At 39.4% G+C, this 19,961-nt stretch overlaps 1 protein-coding gene across 1 annotated transcript in view; it reads left to right on the top strand.

Moving 5' to 3' along the window:
- The window catches only part of FMN2 (formin 2), a 396,271-nt gene that overhangs the window by 260,811 nt on the left and 115,499 nt on the right, over nucleotides 1-19,961 (top strand). Inside the window, exon 16 of the mRNA XM_011955768.1 lies at nucleotides 17,435-17,527. Within this exon, the coding sequence (XP_011811158.1) occupies nucleotides 17,435-17,527 (93 nt within the window). The remainder of the gene's footprint in view (nucleotides 1-17,434; nucleotides 17,528-19,961) is intronic.

Here is a 19,961-nt window from a genome sequence, read left to right on the forward strand (position 1 = left end):
TCCCTTTCTTCGGCTGTCATTCTATCATTTACTTGAGTAAGACACCAGGTATCTCCAAACTCTCTGGCTGCAACTAAAGCCACATTCTTTTCATTAAAGGCCAGGATTTGATCTAACAATAGCATGACATCTCTCCAAGTGAGATGGAAGGTTTGCTCTAGACCCTGTAGGACATCTGTGTACCTATCAGGATCATCTGAAAACTTCCCCACATCTGCCTTGATCTGCTTTAAATCAGAGAGGGAGAAGGGGACATGTACCCAGTTTGGGCCAAATTCCCCTCCCACTACAGCTTGAAGGGTACATAACTGATAGCCCGGGGCTTTCTGTGGTCCCTTGGAGATTTCTTTCCTTGTTTCCTTCTGGGTAGGGGAGTTTAGAGGAGGCTTATCATTAATAGGAAGGGGAGCTATAGGGAGGCTAGGATATGGGGGTAAGCTGAGAGGTCCTTCTGTGGGATGTAAATCGCAAACTTTGCATAGTTGTGGATTCTCTTTCAATGAAAAGAAAGCTTGGACATAAGGTATTTCACTCCATTTGCCTTCCCTCTTACAGAAAAGGTCGAACTGCAGGATAGTGTTGTAATTTATACTTCCCTCAAGTGGTCATTTTTCCCCATCAGAGAGAGTATTGTGGCCAAGCCGTAGTGCAGAAAAAAAAATGAATCGCCTCTTTTTCAGGGTTTGCTGGTCAAATTGGTTCCAATGGCTTAGGATGCATTTCAAGGGTGAGCCTGTTGATACTTGTGTTTCCCATCTGAAAGACAAAACCGCCCACGGTTTTGGTTTGTTTGTTTCTCCCCCTGCCCAAGAACCTGCAAAGGTCCCTGGACCCTGCTGATCAGAATAGTTGCACTCACCAACGCAGCAGCAGAAACACCTCTTGCCCAAGAATCTGCAACAGTCCCTGGACCCTGCTGATCAGAATAGTTGCACTCACCAACGCAGCAGCAGAAACACCTCTTGCCCAAGAATCTGCAACAGTCCCTGGATCCTGCTGATCGGAATAGTTGTGCTCACTGACACAGCAGCAGAAACACTAGTTTTCCTCCTAGACCACAGGGAGGAATGAAGAAGGTCGGATTTAGTGGTCCTTATCAACTCATTCTCAAAAACCTGCACCCTTGCCTGTACTCCCAGACCATGAAGAGAACCAAGAAAAATTGGATTTAGTGGCCCTTACCAATGCATTCTTGAAAATGTGTTAGAGTCCTAAGTATTCTCCTGATAGTATTGGGACTTTGCCCCTGTCCTAAAAGATGTTATGCCCCAAAAATGAAGTGAAGGGCCATACCCTGAGGGAGGGAAGGGATCTCCAGGATTGGAAGAGTGACGCCTTTTGTCCTCACTTGAATAGAAAGGATATCATTTCTGAGGCTCCCCATATCCTAGCATGAGGATTAGCTTTTGTCAGGCCTGCTAGTCTGAGGAGGGATCCTAAAATTCCAGATAGTGACCCCCACCCCCATGATGGGGCTTTGGGCAAAAATTATGTCTTTCTGATTGGTGAGCCTGGGAGCCTAAAGAAGGTAACAGAGTCCTGAAGTTTATACTAGAAATCATTCTTATAGGAGAAACTAGAAAAGCACCAGAGGCAGGGAGTGGTTTTTAGAAGCAGGACTAGCCTCGGAGAACAGAGGCAAGAGGAAGTTTGTCTGACAGGTATTAGGACCCAGGAGGCAAGGGTCAGGATAGATAGGCTATATGGGCGAGTTTCACTTGGGCGACGTAACTTTGAGAGTTCCACTTATGGCCGCAGGGTCAACCAACTTGTTGTCGAGATCCCGGAGCTAAATGGCTTTCCTCCCTGTCAACCTCAGCTCAGCCCAGAAGTATAGGAAAGGCAGAAGCTTGTTCCAGGCAAACCAACACTAGAGAGTCTTTTCCCAGAAAGCCTGACACCCGTGTCTGTAGTGCAGCGGCCACGCTAGTCGCTTTTAACTGGCTGACAGGTGCCCAGTATTTAGCCCCCGAATTCTAAGGAAAAATAGGACAGAATAGCAAGTGAAAGGGGTCCAGTGGTACTCACTGCTTGGCGATAGTCGATAGTCCCTTTGTGGTTGCCAAAATGTGTCTGGAATTGGTTCCTTCCAGTGGGTTCTTGGTCTCGCTGACTTCAAGAATGAAGCTGCAGACCCTCGTGGTGAACGTTACAGTTCTTAAAGATGGTGTGTCCAGAGTTTGTTCCTTCAGATGTTCAGATGTGTCTGGAGCTTCTTCCTTCCAGTGGGTTCATGGTCTCACTGACTTCAGGAGTGAAGCCACAGACCTTTGCAGTGAGTGTTACAGCTCTTAAAAGTGGCGCGTCCAGAGTTGTTTGTTCCTCCCGGTGGGTTCGTGGTCTCGCTGACTTCAGGAGTAAAGCCGCAGGCCTTCGTAGTGAATGTGACAGCTCATAAAGGTAGTGCGAACCCAAAGAGTGAGCAGCAGCAAGATTTATCGTGAAGAGCAAAAGAACAAATCTTCCACAGCTTGGAAGGGGACCCGAGCAGGTTGCTGCTGCTGGCTCAGTGGCCAGCTTTTATTCCCTTATTTGGCCCCACCCACGTCCTGCTGATTGGTCCATTTTACATAGTGCTGATTGGTCCATTTTACAGAATGCTGATTGGTCCATTTTACAGAGTGCTGATTGGTGCATTTACAATCCTTTAGGTAGACACAGAGCACTGATTGGTGCATTTTTACAGAGTGCTGATTGGTGCATTTCCAATCCTTTAGCTAGACACAGAGTGTTGATTGGTGTGTTTACAATCCTCTAACTAGACAGAAAAGTTCTCCAAGTCTCCACTCAACCCAGGAAATCCAGCTGGCTTCACCTGTCACTTTCAGTGGTGACTTTGCCATCAGAAAGGAGAATTAATGAGAAGAAAATTTTTCAAGTCATTCAAGTCATTAGTCATTGAATTCTAAGATTTGATGCCATTTATATATATTAGGAAAAGCATAACAAAATTGTATTTTCTCCTTTTTACTGATTGTCTGCTGTTCTGACCCAGCTGCCTGGTGAAAACCACAGCTAATTAAAGATGATTACTTCCCTGTCATTTTGAGTTAAGGTATATTTTATTTTACAAATTTTCTGTGATTGTGTTACAGTGTGTACTTTGCAAAAATGTTTGCTTTTAGAGCAATAGCCAACTTAGTTTAATGCAAAGCCATAAGATTCTGTTTCTTTCAGGGACCTGGTATAAACAAATTACCACATGAATGCATGGTCTACACATATGTGGTACAAGTTTACCATGAGATTATAGTCATTTACAACAGTTTTCATGAGAATGTTTCATTCTCCATAACTGAGTCATTTCTTTTTCCATTTTTAGTTGGCAAACTTCTACTCATTCTTCTAAATGATTCAGCTAAAATGAATATACTTAGCTAAAATAATTCCTCTTCAGTAAAGCTGTCTGATGAACTTGCCCTACAGGAGAACCTTAACAAAGATTCACTGATAGCCGCATAAACAGTGATTTGCAGAAGTGCCTGACAACATGTTAAATATGAGAGTGTAAATGTCAATAACTTTTCAAATCATACTGAGAATTTCATCTTGGTTGGTATCACTGGTGATTGTTATTCTTTTCAAAAATGTTAAAAGTCAGAGAATGTGAAATATTGGCAAAGATGTAGATTGGTGAGAACACTTTTACACTGGTGATGGAAATGAAAATTGATTCGATCCCATGAGAAACCATCTGGCAATATCTTTTTTTGTTGTTGTTTTGTTTTTGCTTTTGAGACAGAGTCTTGCTCTGTCACCCAGCCTGGAGTGCAGTGGCCCGATCTCAGCTCCCTGCAACCTCTGCCTCCTGGGTTGAAGTGATTCTCTTGTCTCAGCCTCCCAAGTAGCTGGAATTACAGGCGTGCACCACCATGACTGGCTAATTTTTGTATTTTTAGTAGAGACAGGGTTTTGCTGTGTTGGCCAGGCTGTACTTGAACTCCTGGCCTCAAGTGATCCACCCGCCTCGGCCTCCCAAAGTGCTGGGATTACAGGCGTGAACCACCACACCTGGCCATGGCAATATCTTATTAAAGTCAAAGATGTCTATACTCTGACCCAGCACTTGGCCCCTACATATATACTACAGTGCACAGGTGACCAGGTGAAATACATAATGGCATTCATATTGATAGCAGCAGCACCAAAACCCTCAGATATTTTTCAACAAAATAATAGCTGAGTGAATTATGGTATCTTCTTTCAAAGGACATCTGTTGAACTCTGAAACTGATTGAACTGTATTTGCCTGCATTAAAAATGGATAAATCTTATTAACACAAGCTTGAGTAAGAGCAAGTTGTAGGAAAAATAGGAACAGTGTGATTTCCATTAAAGTTCAAAAATATAGACAAGTACAGTAGTCTCCCCTTATCCGTGGGGAATAAGACCCCCAGTGAATGGCTCAAGCCACGGATAGTACCAAACTCTATATGTACTATGTTTTTCTTATACGTACATAACTAATTATACTTAATAATTAGGCCAGGATAAAACTTAATTTATAAATTAGGTTCAGTAAGAGATTGATAACAATTACTACTAATAAAAAGAATTATAGCAATATACTGTAATAAAAGTTATACAAACGTTGTATACAAATGTTATTTGTATACAAAAGTTATATAAATGTGGTGTCTCTCTCGCTCCCTCTTAAAATGCTGTAATATTTTTAGACTGTGCTTAACCATTGGTAACTGAAGCCACAGGAAGCAAACCCATGGATAAGGGAGGGCAACTTCACTTGTTTAGGGATAGCAGGGGGATGAGAAACACAAAGTTAAAGGTTGTAGGTACCTCTGGGCCTGAGACAGGGACAGAGAGGAACACACTGAATTTTTCCAAAGCATTGGCTATGTTCTGCTTCTTAAACTGGAAATGTAGTAGGTGAATGTTCACTTAGTCTTTACATGTTACACACATGTTATGTATGCTCCACAGTACATCTTTAATAATTGTATTTAAGAGGAAAGAAAAATAGGCAACCACCCAGGAATATGTTTGAATTTGAGATGAAATTCAGTCATCTGGGCCCCATGAATGTGAAATATGTGATTGTTCAGCCTTTCCTATACTTTATGAAGAAATTGTATAATAGCATATTCAAAAATAAGCATCATTAAAGAACATAAGAAATTTAAAGAACAAACTATGTTTAAGACTTTACATATTTGCACATGGTGGTGCTATTAATATAAAACTTATTTGGGAAAAACAATCTGAGAAACTGGCATATTTTATGGTCAACAATTCAAGTAGATATTATTTATAAGCAATTAATACATTAGAAATAACTTCCAGTGTCAGAAAGCTGTTGAGTACTTAGAGAAATATAACCCATTAATTTTGGTTACCCCTTCTACTAGTTCTGTTTGAAGTTGGAGAAACAAAAACCACATTTACTATTTTAATAGAAGTAATTTAACATAGAGAGTGAAGTTAAATGTATGTTGAAGGATGTTAAATGCAGAAAGAGGATGCTGAGGAAAATGTGGAAAGCGGCTACCATCCGTAGGGCCAGGGCAATACAGTAAAGAGGTTGGGGTTATCAAAGAATCTAGAACTTTGGATAGAGTGCTCTCTGGGGCTTGGGCCTGGACCTCTAAGGAGAGTTACTACTGCTGCAAATGGGGCCTGAGGGGCTTGGAGGGGTACCCTTAAGAGTTGGGATTGAGGAGGTCAAAGATGGGAGCCTCCACAGCTGGGACTAGAGTGCTTGGAGAAGGGGTTCTTCCTGGCTGCACTGGTACTTTTGAGGGGTGCAGTGATACCGGATTTGAGATTGTGGAAACAAGCCAGGAATTAGAAACACCTGCGGATTTGTGGAGGTGAGAAGTGTTTGGAAGCAACGCTCGTGAGATGAACAAATCTCTTCAACCATCTTCCTCCCACCTCCAGCCTCTTTCTTCTCCCTTCATTGATGAAACCTGTTGGGAAGCCAGAGGGCAAAGGATAGAGGTAGTTTGCCGAGCTGCCAGCACCAGTGTCCCAGGCCCTAGTACAAAAAAGTAGTTTTGGAGCTAAGAGACAATATCTTAATAACTGAAATGCTGTTTATTTATTTTATTCTTTAGTATTATATTATTTATATTATTCTAAGGTGGTCCCATCCATCTCTCTTACAGCTCTCCAAGTTAAGAATACATGGAAGAGATTTATAACTCTTAAGATATTTAAACCATACTGTACTTTTCTCTCAATGAACATTTCTTAATGTTATCTATCTTCTCACTTTAGTTCTTTTATGGTTGCATTCTAGATAACCTCAAAGATGATTATGTCCATTTCCAAAATTTGAGTAGAAAAAGTAAGAACAGAAGTAATACGGAAGATTCTGACCAATGTCCAGTACGGTAGAAAGATGTTTTGCTTACTTGAGTCACGCATTTCAGTTAATAAGTCTGTGTCATACCAGAGGATAAGATAAAGGTCAGTATGTGGAGCGATAGGTGGACAAAATTCATTTCTACATGAGGATCTGTCTAAAGATGGGAGCTGAAACAATAGAAGGGCTAACCTTAAAAGTCGTAAGTCCCTGGTAACTAGAAATGTTCATATGCATGCCAGAAGACTAAGGACATTAAATAACTCATTAAATAAGTGTGTGTTCTTTAATCCTCATGACTTCATCTCTTACACCTGATATGAAACTTTGGTGTCGGTCAATATGTTCAAGGTCAAGAGAAATGAATCAACACTAGTGACCCCTCCTAAAGCTAGCAAAGTGCAATCTTGTGAAATTTTATGCTCTTTCAAATGATGCTATTTGTATAGATATCACAATTAAATAATGGAGAATTCATTTAATTTCATTTTGGACTATCCCTTACTAATACAGTTCACTCATTTAAATTATCTAAATGACCACTGTGGCCTTGTTTATAATGATGGATACGTGTTAACCCTTTCTGTCTCCCAAGGCCAAATGTGTGAAGGAAGTTCATTGTCAACAGCGTACTTTCACCATTTATCACATCTTTATTCCTTGGCCCATGAGTAACTAGCTTGGAGAACTTGCTCATATCAGACCAAGACTTAGACCCTAACTGATGATGAAGGATGACTTCCTCCTCTTTGTGAACATGTAGATAAATTGAAGAGCACAACAAGCAGTGTCAGTAGGACCCGGAGGGATCATCTAGTCCAGCCAGTGTCATCCAAAGTATCCACATATGATGTGTCATCATGAATTATGAGGTGTGTCTTAAGTCTAAAATAGGTCATAAGTAATTCGTTACTGCCGATAAAGAATGTGTTTGAAAAAACCTGTGACACATTCTGTGTTGTTCTTATACAAATGCCATTCCCACTCACAACCTGAAGCATCGCCTTCAGTGCTTCTCCAGATGCCTAGATAAGTGCTCAGTTTCCTGTTCGGTAGCAATGGTAACCATGATGGTGTATGATGCTGTTAGTGTAGTAGCAGCAATTGCCGCAAACACTTCTATTCCTCTTACTGCATGTGAAGCACTGTTCGGTGTCCTTATGTATTTACCTATATAAAATCAGTTGATCTTCACAATTCTGTTAATTAGACACTATGATTATCCCCATGTTACAGATGAAGAAACTGAGACACAGAGAGGCTACATACTTGGCCAAAGTGCAAAACTAGTAAAGGGAAGAGCCAGGATGCAGACCCAGCTTCCAGGGCCTTTGTTCTTGGTTTCTAGGGCATGTTGCTTTTCTGAGTGCTTTTGCTGCTAGCAGTAACAGTGGTAACAACGATAATAATGGTCAAAACTTCCATAGCCCTTTCTCACCTCCAGGCACCATTCTAGGTGTTTTACCTATATTAACTTATTTATCCCTCATGGAAACTTGAGGAAGCAACTTCTGTTGTTATTTGTGTGTTACAGCACAGCTAGTATGTTTTGTCTGTCTTTAACCCATACAGTGGACCTACCTGTCCATGGAAGTGCATCATGTTTGAAAACATAACCAGTTGTGTATGGAGGGTGACAAGTTGAGAATTATCTTGTAGGAATGATTATGTAAGCAGCAAAACTCTAAAATTTATGAATATATCCTTTTATTCATTTCCATTTAAAACAGTGTTCACCTTGAAAATCTCTTCTGTTGAAGATTACTCCTGTGAAACACCTGTTGAAGAGTATACTTATAAAACCATTCGGTTCTCGCTAGCTTTCAGTATAAACTAGTGTACCCAGAACAAATAGAATTTATGACAGTGGTAAGGTATTGTGGGATTTGTATGTGTGTGTTATCTCTGTCCTCTTTCATACATTTATGTGATAAGGAGATCAATCTACATATATTTAATTGTTAGTGATCAGATTCTTCTGAAATCCATCTTTTGGAGGAAATAGTCCATTTAAATAACATGTTTTTTGTAGTATGCAGTTGGATTTAATGATCCACCATTGGTAAGACTAAAACATTTTGAGAGTTTTCCAGAAGCTGTGGAAGATTCCTATTCATTTATTCATCATTTTTCCCGTGCCCTCCTTTACTGGCAGCTGTTCTGGGATCCTGGTGCTAAGTAGTTCAGATGGTTAACAGATCTGTGGTCAACTTCTGAGTTCATTGATTTATTATTTCCCATTCCTTCCTCACTTTATGACAGTTGGTCTTTTGTCCCTAGCATTACTAAACTGTTAGCACTATTTGCCAAATTGAATGGATGTGTTTTGTTTCAGCCCCTATCTCGTTTGATGTTGTTGCATTTGACTAACTTCTCATAGCTCACTGTCCTGTTAGTTTCCTTAGCCCCACTCACTCCTGATAACCTCACAATTCCTTCTGAGTCTTCTTTCTTCATGACCTTCTCTTTCTCTGCTGCTTCATGAAAGTTGGTATTCTTCAGCTGTTCAACTTCGGCCTACTCGTCTTCTCACTGAGTACATGCATTCCTCAAGTGGTTTTATCGAAATTCAGAGTTTCTGTTATCTGAGCTGCAAATTCATACATGCAACTACCTGAAAACTATAGCTGGATGTTCCACTGACATCTGAAACCTAGTGAGTTCAAAACCAAATGCATTTTCTTTCCTCTGAAAGCTACCCGTCTTCCTCCTTCTCCGTCTCAAAGCCACCCAGACTATACATCCATTCGGAATCCTCTGTTCTCCTCCCTATGGCACTTGTCAATGCACATTACAATCTCCATGTGGCCTTTTTATGAGCCTTATCATGGAGGTTACTTTTCTTTTTTTACTTTATATTTTGGGGTTTTCTTCAACTTTTTTTTAGAATCAGGGGGTACGTGTGCTGTTTTGTTACAAAGATATATTGTATGATGCTAAGGTTTGGGGTTATGAATGATCCCCTCACTCAGGTAGTGAGCATAGTACCCAATAGGTAGTTTTTCAGCTCTTTTCCCCCCTGTCTCTCCCCACTCTAACAGACTCCAGCATTGAATGTTCTCATCTTTAGGTCCGTGTATACCCAATGTTTAGCTCCCACTTTTGAGTGAGAACATGTGATATTTGGTTTTCTGTGTCTGCATTATTTCACTTAGGATAATGGCCTCTGACTGCATCCATGTTGTTGCAAAGAACATGATTTTGTTCTGTTTCATGGCTGCATAGTACTCCATGGTGTATATGTACCATATTTTCTTTATTCATTCCACTGTTGATGGGCAGGCACCCTGGTTGCTTCCATGTTTTTGCTATTGTGAATGGCACAGCAATGAACATACAAATGCATGTGTTCTTTTGGTAGAACAGTTTATTTTCCTTTGGGCATATATACTCAGTAATTGGTTTGCTGGGTCGAATGCTAGTTCAACTGTTAATTGTTTAAGAAATCTTCAAGCTACTTTCCACAGTGGCTGGACTAATTTACATCCTCATCAACAATGTATAAGCATTCCATTTCCTTTACAGCCTTGCCAGTATATGTTGGGGTTTTTTTTGTTTTTTTTTTTTACCTTTTTCTTTTTTTTTTCTGGAGATAGAGTTGCCCAGGCTAGAGGGCAATGGTGCAATGTCGGCTCACTGCAACCTCTGCCTCCTGTGTTCAAGTGATTCTTGTGACTCAGCCTCGCAAGTAGCTGGGATTACAGGCGCCCGCCACCATGCCCATCTGATTTTTTGTATTTTTAGTAGATACAGGCTTTCGCCATGTTGGCCAGACTGGTCTCGAACTCCTGACCTCAAGTGATCCACCCACCTTGGCCTCCCAAAGTGCTGGGATTACAGATGTAAGCCACTGCACCCAGCCCTTTTTTTTTTTTTTTTTTTTTGACTTTTTAAGAAAAGCCATTCTGACTGGTATGAGATGGAAAGAGATTACTTTTCAAAATGACTTAGGTTGGAGCCCTATCAGGTACATTCTGAAAAGACTCCCCAGTTGCTTCTGAAGTTTACATCTTCATGAAGGAGCAGTAACCTTCCATTCAATTACCAAGCTCTGCAAATTTTACCCCCTAAATATTTATTGTGTCTGTATCTTCCCTTCTGTCTGAATTTAACTCTTGCTTTTTGTCAATACGTATGCAGTATTTGTGAAAGGTAGTAAGGCCAGACATCAATGTTTTTACTGTTTCTATGTTTTTTGTTTTGCTTTTGTTTGTTTGCTTCACTATGTGGAGAGACTGGGTGTTCTTAAATTATTTTCCCAGTGCCCAGTCACTAGCTCTGTGAATATTGAGAGGCAGAGTTGGGGCACAGGGCAATGATTGATTTGATGGTGCAGACTTAACAAGTAAGGTTTGAGTCTAAAACCAAAAGTGGAGCCTGTGGTACCTACCACACAGCATAGGTCCTGACTGTGGCATATATAGCATGCCCCTGGTGGGCTGATTTTATAGTTTTTGGAGGCCAAGTGTAGAACCCAATCTCTCTGCACTTACACCTACTTTGCAAGCATCTTGCTGCCTACATTGATCTGCTTTAAGTGGCTACAATGGTGTCTGTTTCCTAAAACTACACCCAGAATAGTGTACAAACCAGGCTTACATGGAAAACAGTTGGATTTTAGAAGAAAGCTTTCTGATCTGATTACCGTTATTTCTTTTCCTTTGTATCTGTTACGTGACTTCCTTCCTACTTGCTGAGGCAGGTTTGTAGATGCCAATGAAACTTTTTGGAAGCTCACAGAAAAGCAGCAACTCTAAGCTGTGATTAACATTGATTGAACTTGGAGACTTGTATAAATTATTCCAATTCCCTACTCAAAAAAAAAAAAAAAAATAGCCAGACTCTTCATGATCATGGTTCATTCCAGGGAGTGGCATGTCATGTCCTTGCTTTAATCTGACAGTGATAAACTGGTGTTTGCCCCACAACATGCCACTCTGTGGATGGCATGGATGTATTAGAGTGCGTTGTCCAGTGGGAATGTCTGACATTTTTCTTCCTATCCTCTGCCTGGGTTATTCTTTGTATTTGGAAGCCTAATGCATGCTTTCTGATACTAACCCTTCAACATAATATAAAATCTTTTTGGCTCAGAGAGGTCTTTAGATTAAACAAAAGTCGAGATGATTGGAATTACTCAGTCATGCCAACAGTCTCCTAACAAATGTTTTTTAATATTTGGATTTGACTGTAATGCAAGTTTTCCAGGAACTCTATCTTTGTTCTGTTTTTAATAATGTTTCTAAATGACCCTTCAAGTTTGTGAGATTGTAGTGTTTGGTATTTTTTTTTATTTACATAGTCACATACCAATTTTGAGGATGATAAGTAATAGCCAAGATGATATGTTGTGCAACTCGATGTGCTACAGTTAAGAGAAGAATGGTGTCCAATGTTCTAAATATATTCCTTATATATTATCACATTGAGTATATTTATATATAGCATTGTGTATGTACAAAATATATGAGAGTTATGAATATAGAAACTCTAGAATGTGACATTCTATTTTTACATTTATCCAACAGGCTCTTCCTTCTTAATATAGTGAATAAGTAAAGCAACCATTACCAACAAATAACTGTACAGGTTTTATATCACACTGAGCTTTGGAAATTTGGATGTGAGTTTTGGTGGTTTACATCAGTGACCGCTGAAGACTTAATATCCTTATTAAGGAAAGCCTTGGCCTTGATTATGGGCATCGTTGAAGCGCTTTCTTTCATACAGGGTCTTAGTACTTCCTCTGCATTTCAGACACTTGACACACAGAGGTGAATAGGATAGCCCTTGGCTTCAAGGAATGCAAATTATAATCAGAAACAAAGATGCACAAACACACACATTCAATGAGATAATTAACAGCTTTTTTATTTTTAAAAGAGTTTTCTAACAGCCAGCTTAGCACTTTAAGTTCAACTCCTAGTTGAGGCTGAGATAATTTAAGTAGCTAGCCCAAGATTATAGAGCTAATAGAAGAACTAGACTTGGATCCAGATCTGTTTAGCCAGTGCTTTGATTGTATACTATATCATTCGTACATGTTCTGTAGAAAAGGGAGATGCAAAGTTGAGGGGAGATTGACCCTCTTATCTTGAGGTGACAGTTGAACCAGACTCTGGGAAAGGATAAGTGGAAGTTCAAAACTGGTCATTAAGTGGTGAGAGTATGTTTGGTGAGTGAATAGCATGGGAAAGGGTTGGAGAAATGTGAATAAGCAAGACATTTTGCAGATAAACAAGAAGCTCACTATGACAGGAAGATACAATGAATTTATGTATTCATTCCACGAAGAATTGTTGAATGCATATTGCCTGTGGGAGATTATTCCAAGTACTGGTAATACAGCAAAGTGAGTAAATGGAGACTAACTCATAGGAGATGAGAGTAGAGAAGAAATCTGTCCTCAAAACAAGCAGACTTGTTCTGTGACTCATTAAAGCCCTGAACTACCAATGGTGGACTTTTAAAAACATCTTTTTACTTTGTAATGGCACAAGTATTTGTGTGACTATATCCAGAATATTTTAAAGCAACTTCCAGACATATCATTCCACAGGGGGTACGCTGTAGAGAGAGATTTACTCAGTATACAGTTGGGAATTCTAATAATTTGAGCTGCTTAGTAAGGAAAAAGCTGCCTGGAAGCGATAAGAATGCACATCACTGAAAACACCCAGACATTGAACAGGTATGTTTCATGACCTTCTAGAAGGAGGACTGTAGATGAGATGAGGCTGCCAGCAAATGACTTTACAGTTTTTCTACAGCTGAAATTCTACATGTTTCCCACTGTGCACAGGAAATTCGTAAGTTAGGGGGAAAGATAGAAAAAATAGAAAAAATAGTTTTTGCATGCATTGATGTACAAATATAGTTCATATGAATGGGCCAAGGACATCGATAAAATTAAGTGAAAATTAATTTAAAATAAGAAGGAAAATTATGATAGCATGCATTTTCTTATCTGTTGAATATTCTATTGTTTCAATATTAGAGTAAAAATGAAGGCCCAGAGGATGGTTGTCACCATGTAGAAGACTTTGTCACAGGCAGTCTGTGATCTTTCTCTATTTCCCCAGCTAATGAAGTCCTTCTTTAGGTCACCAGACCCGGTAGATGATTCTGCAGGTTTCTAGTGTTAGCATGCCCATACAGGATCCTAGACCCCAAGATACTGTATGATGTCATGGATGGTATGAGGTCATGGGTGTGTATGAGGTCATGAGTGTGCATGAGGTCATGGATGTGTATGATGTCATGAAGAAAAGGACAGTTATTACTTCTACTTTTTAACTTAAAAATGGAAAATGAAATAACTGTGACCAGTAATGGAAACATTAGCCTTCCTTGCCTCTGGTTTTTAGGTTTTGCAAATCAGTCAAGGTGAGAGATTAGATTTTTTTTTTCCATGCTATAGGATTTTACTTTCCTCTTTGGGATTGAAAACTTATTATTTACTTTCCTCATTGGGATTGAAAAGTCATTACTTGAAGATTATAATGTAGTAGAAGACAAGCTCCCTGAGGACAGGGGTTTTGTCAGTTCTGTTTGTGACAGTAATCAGTGCCTAGAGCAGTCCCTTGAATCAATAGATAGTTGATCGATGTCTGTGTCATGTGTACATTAAAAACTGCTCAGAGGCCGGTAGTAATCTCAGCACTTTGGGAGGCCAAAGCAGGTGGATCACCTGAGGTCAGGAGTTCAAGAACAGCCTGGCCAACATGATGAACCCCTGTCTCTACTAAAAATACAAAAATTAACAGGGCGTGGTGGTAGGCGCCTGTAATCCCAGCTACTCGGGAGGCCGAGGCACAGGAACCGCTTGAACCAGCAGATGGAGGTTGCAGTGAGCTGAGATCGTGCCACTGCACTCCAGCCTGGACAACAGAGCAAGACTTTGTCTCAAAAAAATAAAAATTAAAAAAAAAAAACTGTACAGAGACTTTTGGGAACACTGTGTCACCTGACGTTGCTAGAAATAATTCACTGAAATGATAAGGGCTGTTAAATCTCGGCCTCATTTCCTTTAAGTGATGTAACTTGTCTTCCATATATTCAGAATCCTTACACAGCTTTAGGAAACTCTCAAATTTATGACATGATTTAAATACATCCTTAATATGCATCTGGAAACATCGTTGAAGAGCAGGATTTCCAGCTTCATGAGGCTGTCGTAAGTGACACAGCCCACAGGAAGTTGACTACGGATGTCTTGTCATCTGACCCATCGCTTTCTACATTTCTGATAAGCAGTCAGCTACTTTCCGAATAATCCCAGTGACAAAGTGCTCACCCCCTCAGAAGGCAGGTTACGTCACTGTAGGAGTTCTGTAAACACTAGCCATCCCTGTTACACAGAGCTAACATCTCTAACTTCTGCTCATTCAACTTCCTCCTTCCTTGAGATCAACACAGAGACTGTCAACACCCAGTCATCCATGAGACCACACTTCCGCTCTTTGAAAACAGCTCCTGTATTTTATCTTACACTTCCTTAGGCTGAACTCCACTTGGTCCTTATAAAAACAATAGCAGCAATAGCTCCTGTTTTTTGTGCATGTACTTAGCTAGCACAAAGTCAGTTTCAGACATTTTACACCCGTTGTGGCTAATCATCACACTAATGTTAGAGATTTTATTAAACTCACTACCATATAATGCAACTAAGATCTAAAAAGGTGAGGTAATTAGCCCCAAATCATAAGGCACATTCAGTGGATGGGTGACCTGGAATTTTAAACCCTGTCTGCTAGATTTCAACATCTAGAATGTTATTTCCACGTAAGTAACTATTTATACAGCAACTAACCCATCCAACAGCAATTTATTGCCTAAGTCAGGCACAAATGGAAATAAGATGGATTTCCTTTCAAGTAGCTCAGTCCAGTGGGGCAGAAGACACACAGTTACAAATAACTTTAATATAGTGTGGTAGGTGATACTGAATCCCACCTCCTCAGCTTGCGAACTATAGAAATGTGGGCAATCTCTTTGTAGTTCATTTTTCTCTGATGTAAAGTAACCATGTTAATCATCTACTTCAAAGGGTTTTATGAGGATTGAATGGAACAGTAAGGGTAACATGCTTAATACTATCCCTGGCACGTAAAAAGTACTCAGTAAATGACAGCCTTAACTCTGTATACACAAGATGCCCTGGAATCACCAAAGAGGGACACCTCATCCCGCTTGGAGACAGGTGGCAGGGAATGGAGAAAAGCAGGTCCTGTGGGGAGGTCAGGGAATGCTTTTCAGGGGCAGTTAGCGCTGGAGATTAACATTTGCATTGAGTCTGCGGAAGATAGCAGGACTAGAGGGAGATGGATGGTTTGAAAGACGGTTGGAAAGTTGACATTGCAGTGAGTGCTACAAGTCATGGTGTAGGCTTTGCAATTCTTCCTGTATTCAGAGTGTAGCTGAGAGGGCGGAGGTCACGGACAGTTTTAGATTGGGTCTCTTCTGGATGCGTTTAAGGCTATGAGGAGGAGCATGGATCTGCGGAAGACTGGAGATGGGAAGCCAGGGGTAAGAGGATTTCACAGTAGCCTCAGTAGGAACAATGGGGGCATTTGTACCAGAATAGAACAGGAATGGAGAGGATGGGGTCAACTGAAGAATGGAGGTAGAAACAACAGGATGTTGGAATAAAGAGAAGGAGTTGAGAATGAGTCTCCTGTTTTGGCTTAAGTTACTTAGGTCAGATGGTGGCGCCACCAATGAAGGGAGAATAAGGGAGGTGGCAGGTTTAGAGAAGTCCATGAGGAATTCTGTTCGGGTGAAAGTTTCATGTGTTGAGTCTGGAGCTATGAAATACATGGGCTATGGATATGGGTTAGAAATTCTCCAGCATCCAACCTGCAAGAGGTTACCTGGGCACAGGTGAGGGATAAGAAGCAGATGGGCGGAGAGAACCCTGGATCTACCTACACTGGTCTTAGATTTTACTAAGCCCAAAGTCATCCACATTTGCTGGGAAGAATGTGCACTAATAATACAGCCTTTCTAGATTCCCAGGCTTAAACTAATGACCTGGAGGGAAAAAAGAGGAAACTGTAGCTTTATAAAAGAAAGAAAATACATTAGAAGTGCAATGACAGAGTCTCCTGGGAGAAACGGCAGCCTTGCCTTAGAACTGTAGTGAGAGGTTTTGCTTTTGTTTGTGGTTTTTTTCATGAGATGTGTTCTATCCAAGGTTTTGTGTTTCAATATGTACTTTTCATTGTTGCATTACTTCCTAACTGGCTCTGGTTTCTTGCTATCACCATAATGGCACACATTTCTTCAGAAATCTTCTTAGAGGTACTTCTTGATATTAATCCAGATGGAATCTGTAGACTACCTAAGACATTCATGATTCCACAGGCATGAAAAGAGGGTAAACTTTGCTGTTAGATCCGGCTTTCAGTTATGAATGTGCTGCTTGTTATCTGTGGGCCCTTGAGCAAATTAGTGCCTTATTCGAGCCTTAACTTTCTCAGTTGTAAAAGGAAGTAATAATGTCTGCTTTATGGGCTTAAGTCTAAGGATTATGTTAAATAATGGATAAAATGCATCTGACATGTAATAGATGCTCTAAAACTATTGGATGCTATACTAACGTTACCACCCATGTTATTATTTTTTATTTTTCAGAAATTTGGTCTTTAGGAATAAATTTTTATTATCAGTCAGTTGATAATAATGATGATGATGATAGAAAAGAGTTACATATTGCTTTACTCTGTGCCAGGCATTATTCTAACACTTTACGTCTCTCAACAGATGTGATCCTTATAACTGCACTGTGAGGCAGGCTCTGCTATCATGCCCATTTTACAGATGAAGAGACTGAGATTTAGGGGTTATATAACATGCCCAGCTGATTGGTTTGGGGATAATCAAACTGAGATGATAAATTCTGCACAATTTCTTTTTACAGCCCTCTAAAAGGAAGCCTTGATCATCGGCTTCTCATGTCCGTATTTGGATGTTTCCAAAATGTGTGCAGAACATATGCTGATTAGGGGAGTTAACAGAATTTTCTAACATTAGCTAAGATGTTTTCAAAATTGCCTTAATGCTCCACTAACAGTGTGACACTCTAAATAATGTTCTGTCTAATTTCAGCCTGTGAAGTTGAAGCGGGGAAAGTATACCAGGTCTCCTCAAAAGAGCACATGCAGCCTTTTAAAGAAAACATGGAACAATTTATTATTCAAGGTAAATTCCAAAGAGATGTGTTATGTTTTTCTCCCCTTTCAGCAAAGAAAAAAAAAAAAAAAAAAAGGTAAAAGGCATTGTTTGAAAAATACATATTGCTTTAAAAAGGCTTATTTTGACATTACAGAAAAACAGATTAAGTTGAATTATGAGTCACAGAGTTGTAAGAGGCTAGCAATTTGATAAACATGCTATTTTGTGGATAATGTTCATTATTAATGTTTGCTTGCATGACAGTAAATACACGAGATATTAGTTAAAATAACTCATCTTTGTAAGACATTAACAATTCTATGCTTTTTGTGATAGAAAATTAGATGGTATTATTTTACGTTTTAATTGTGCTGATGACCTCATTTCAACCTGGTATTTATTTGGCTTGTCAAAACATTGTATCCAGAGAACAGACTATATTGATGTTGTTCAGATCTTCAGAGCATTATTTGCAGTTTTTTAATGGGATACACCAATACCTCTGGATATTCACACTTTTCTTCCAGGGAGCTTAAAAACGTTATAAATATTATCTCATGGACTCTTCCTGCATTTCTAGGAGATAGGCAGGGATGGAAAATTTTAGAAGACAATAAAGGAACAAAAAAAATTTAAGAGGAAAACATCTATTAAAACTTGATGTTTGAAATCACTGAAACTTATAATTATATCAAAGCATTTACTACTCAAAATATTTCAACTTTGGAATGTTCCATCTCCTCTGAAGATCAGATTTGTATCATGCCACGCTCTGGGAAAGTTCTTTCTGTTTCAGGAATTCTCCTAGAGGCTGACATAGCTTGAGACTGAGGCCAAGAAAACTCTGAAGATTGGCTCCATACTTTATTTTGTTATAGGCTGTTCAAGTGTCATTAATGATGACTTACAATGAATTAGTCATACTACCATTTGATTAAATGTTAGGCACAGCTTTTTTTAAGATGGGAAAATACTATTTAATCGTTTAAGATAATTGTGAAGATTGAAACAGAACTCTGGTGAAACTCATAAATCAAGGTGAATGTCATTTTCAAATTCCGAGGCCTTCATAACTTAGAGTGGAAAATCTGCTCATTGATTCTTAAAGGATCCTTTGACGGAAATCGTTAGTCCTGTAGTAAATATTAGTGAACATTTTGTAAACTCATTCCACTCTTAGTAGTGAATAAAAGTGAATCGTGCTTTTTCCATCTAGTGGGTTTGTGGAGTCAAGAATATGTAGCACATTTTTTAAAAATGTAACAGGAAATAATATAGGTAAAAGCATAGAATATTCATTTTTGTCGTATAAGAAGAAAGGAATCCTTAATCCTAGCATTTATTCAAAAAAGCAATCAAGCAATTCACTGGATTTCACATACAAAATGTCAACAAGTGTCACTCTTATTCCTGTCACATTATATGTGATTTATTATATAATATTTTGAATCCACACTTTATAGACCAGGCATTGAGACTGGTGTTTTCCATACTGAATAGTGAAATTATATTTTGCAACACATGTGCTTTCAAAACACAGACTGTCAGCCAGATATCATATCTCTGGTAGTCATTTATAATGATTTGAAAAACAGTTAGAGGTGTTTAGGATTTGTCTAGTGGTTCCCTGGTAGGAAGGATGGGATTGCCCAGTCATACTAAATGTATAAGTAAGTATCTCTTCGGATTTTAACAACCTTTCAGATTTTTTTTTTTTTTTTTGAGATGGAGTCTCGTACTGTCACTAGACTGGTGTGTGATGGTACGATCTCAGCTCACTGCAACCTCCACCTCCCAGGTTCAAGTGATTCTCCTGCCTCAGCCTCCCGAGTAGCTGCAATTACAGGCACCTGCCACCATGCTCGGCTAATTTTTTGTATTTTTAATAGAGACGGGGTTTCACTATGTTGGCCAGGCTGTTCTTGAACTCCTGACCTTGTGATCCACCCACCTCGGCCTCCCAGAGTGCTGGGATTACAGGCGTGGGCAACCATGCCCAGCCAGGAAGATCTTTTAACCTCCTTATTATGAAACTCAGATATTAACTCTTTTTTATACTACTCCATGTTAAATGAAAACAATGTTGTAAGGATACTAACCTATATACTGTGTTCTTAGAAGCAGGAAATGCTTCACCTTTTTGCTGTTAAGTTAAACAAGATGAGTCTTCATGGCACCCCTTCCACCACTTTCAGTTGCCTTTTTATTTCTTCTCTGCATCTGCTCTTTTTTGTTCATTTAAAACTTATTTTAATGCTTTCAATATGCCCAGCTATTCTACTGGGTATGATTTACAGCAGTGAATGAGAAAATGTATGTGTCTTAATGGACCTTACATTCTGCATTCCCTGGAAGACAGGTGATAACAACAACATAAACAACAACAGAAAAGTTTTTGAAAACAACCTCTGTACATCAAATGTGTGTAGATCAAGTGTGTTAACAATGTGAAAGAATAAAA

This window comes from Colobus angolensis, unplaced genomic scaffold (genome assembly GCF_000951035.1).
Source record: "Colobus angolensis palliatus isolate OR3802 unplaced genomic scaffold, Cang.pa_1.0 Scaffold40, whole genome shotgun sequence".
In the NCBI taxonomy this organism is placed as follows: domain Eukaryota; kingdom Metazoa; phylum Chordata; class Mammalia; order Primates; family Cercopithecidae; genus Colobus; species Colobus angolensis.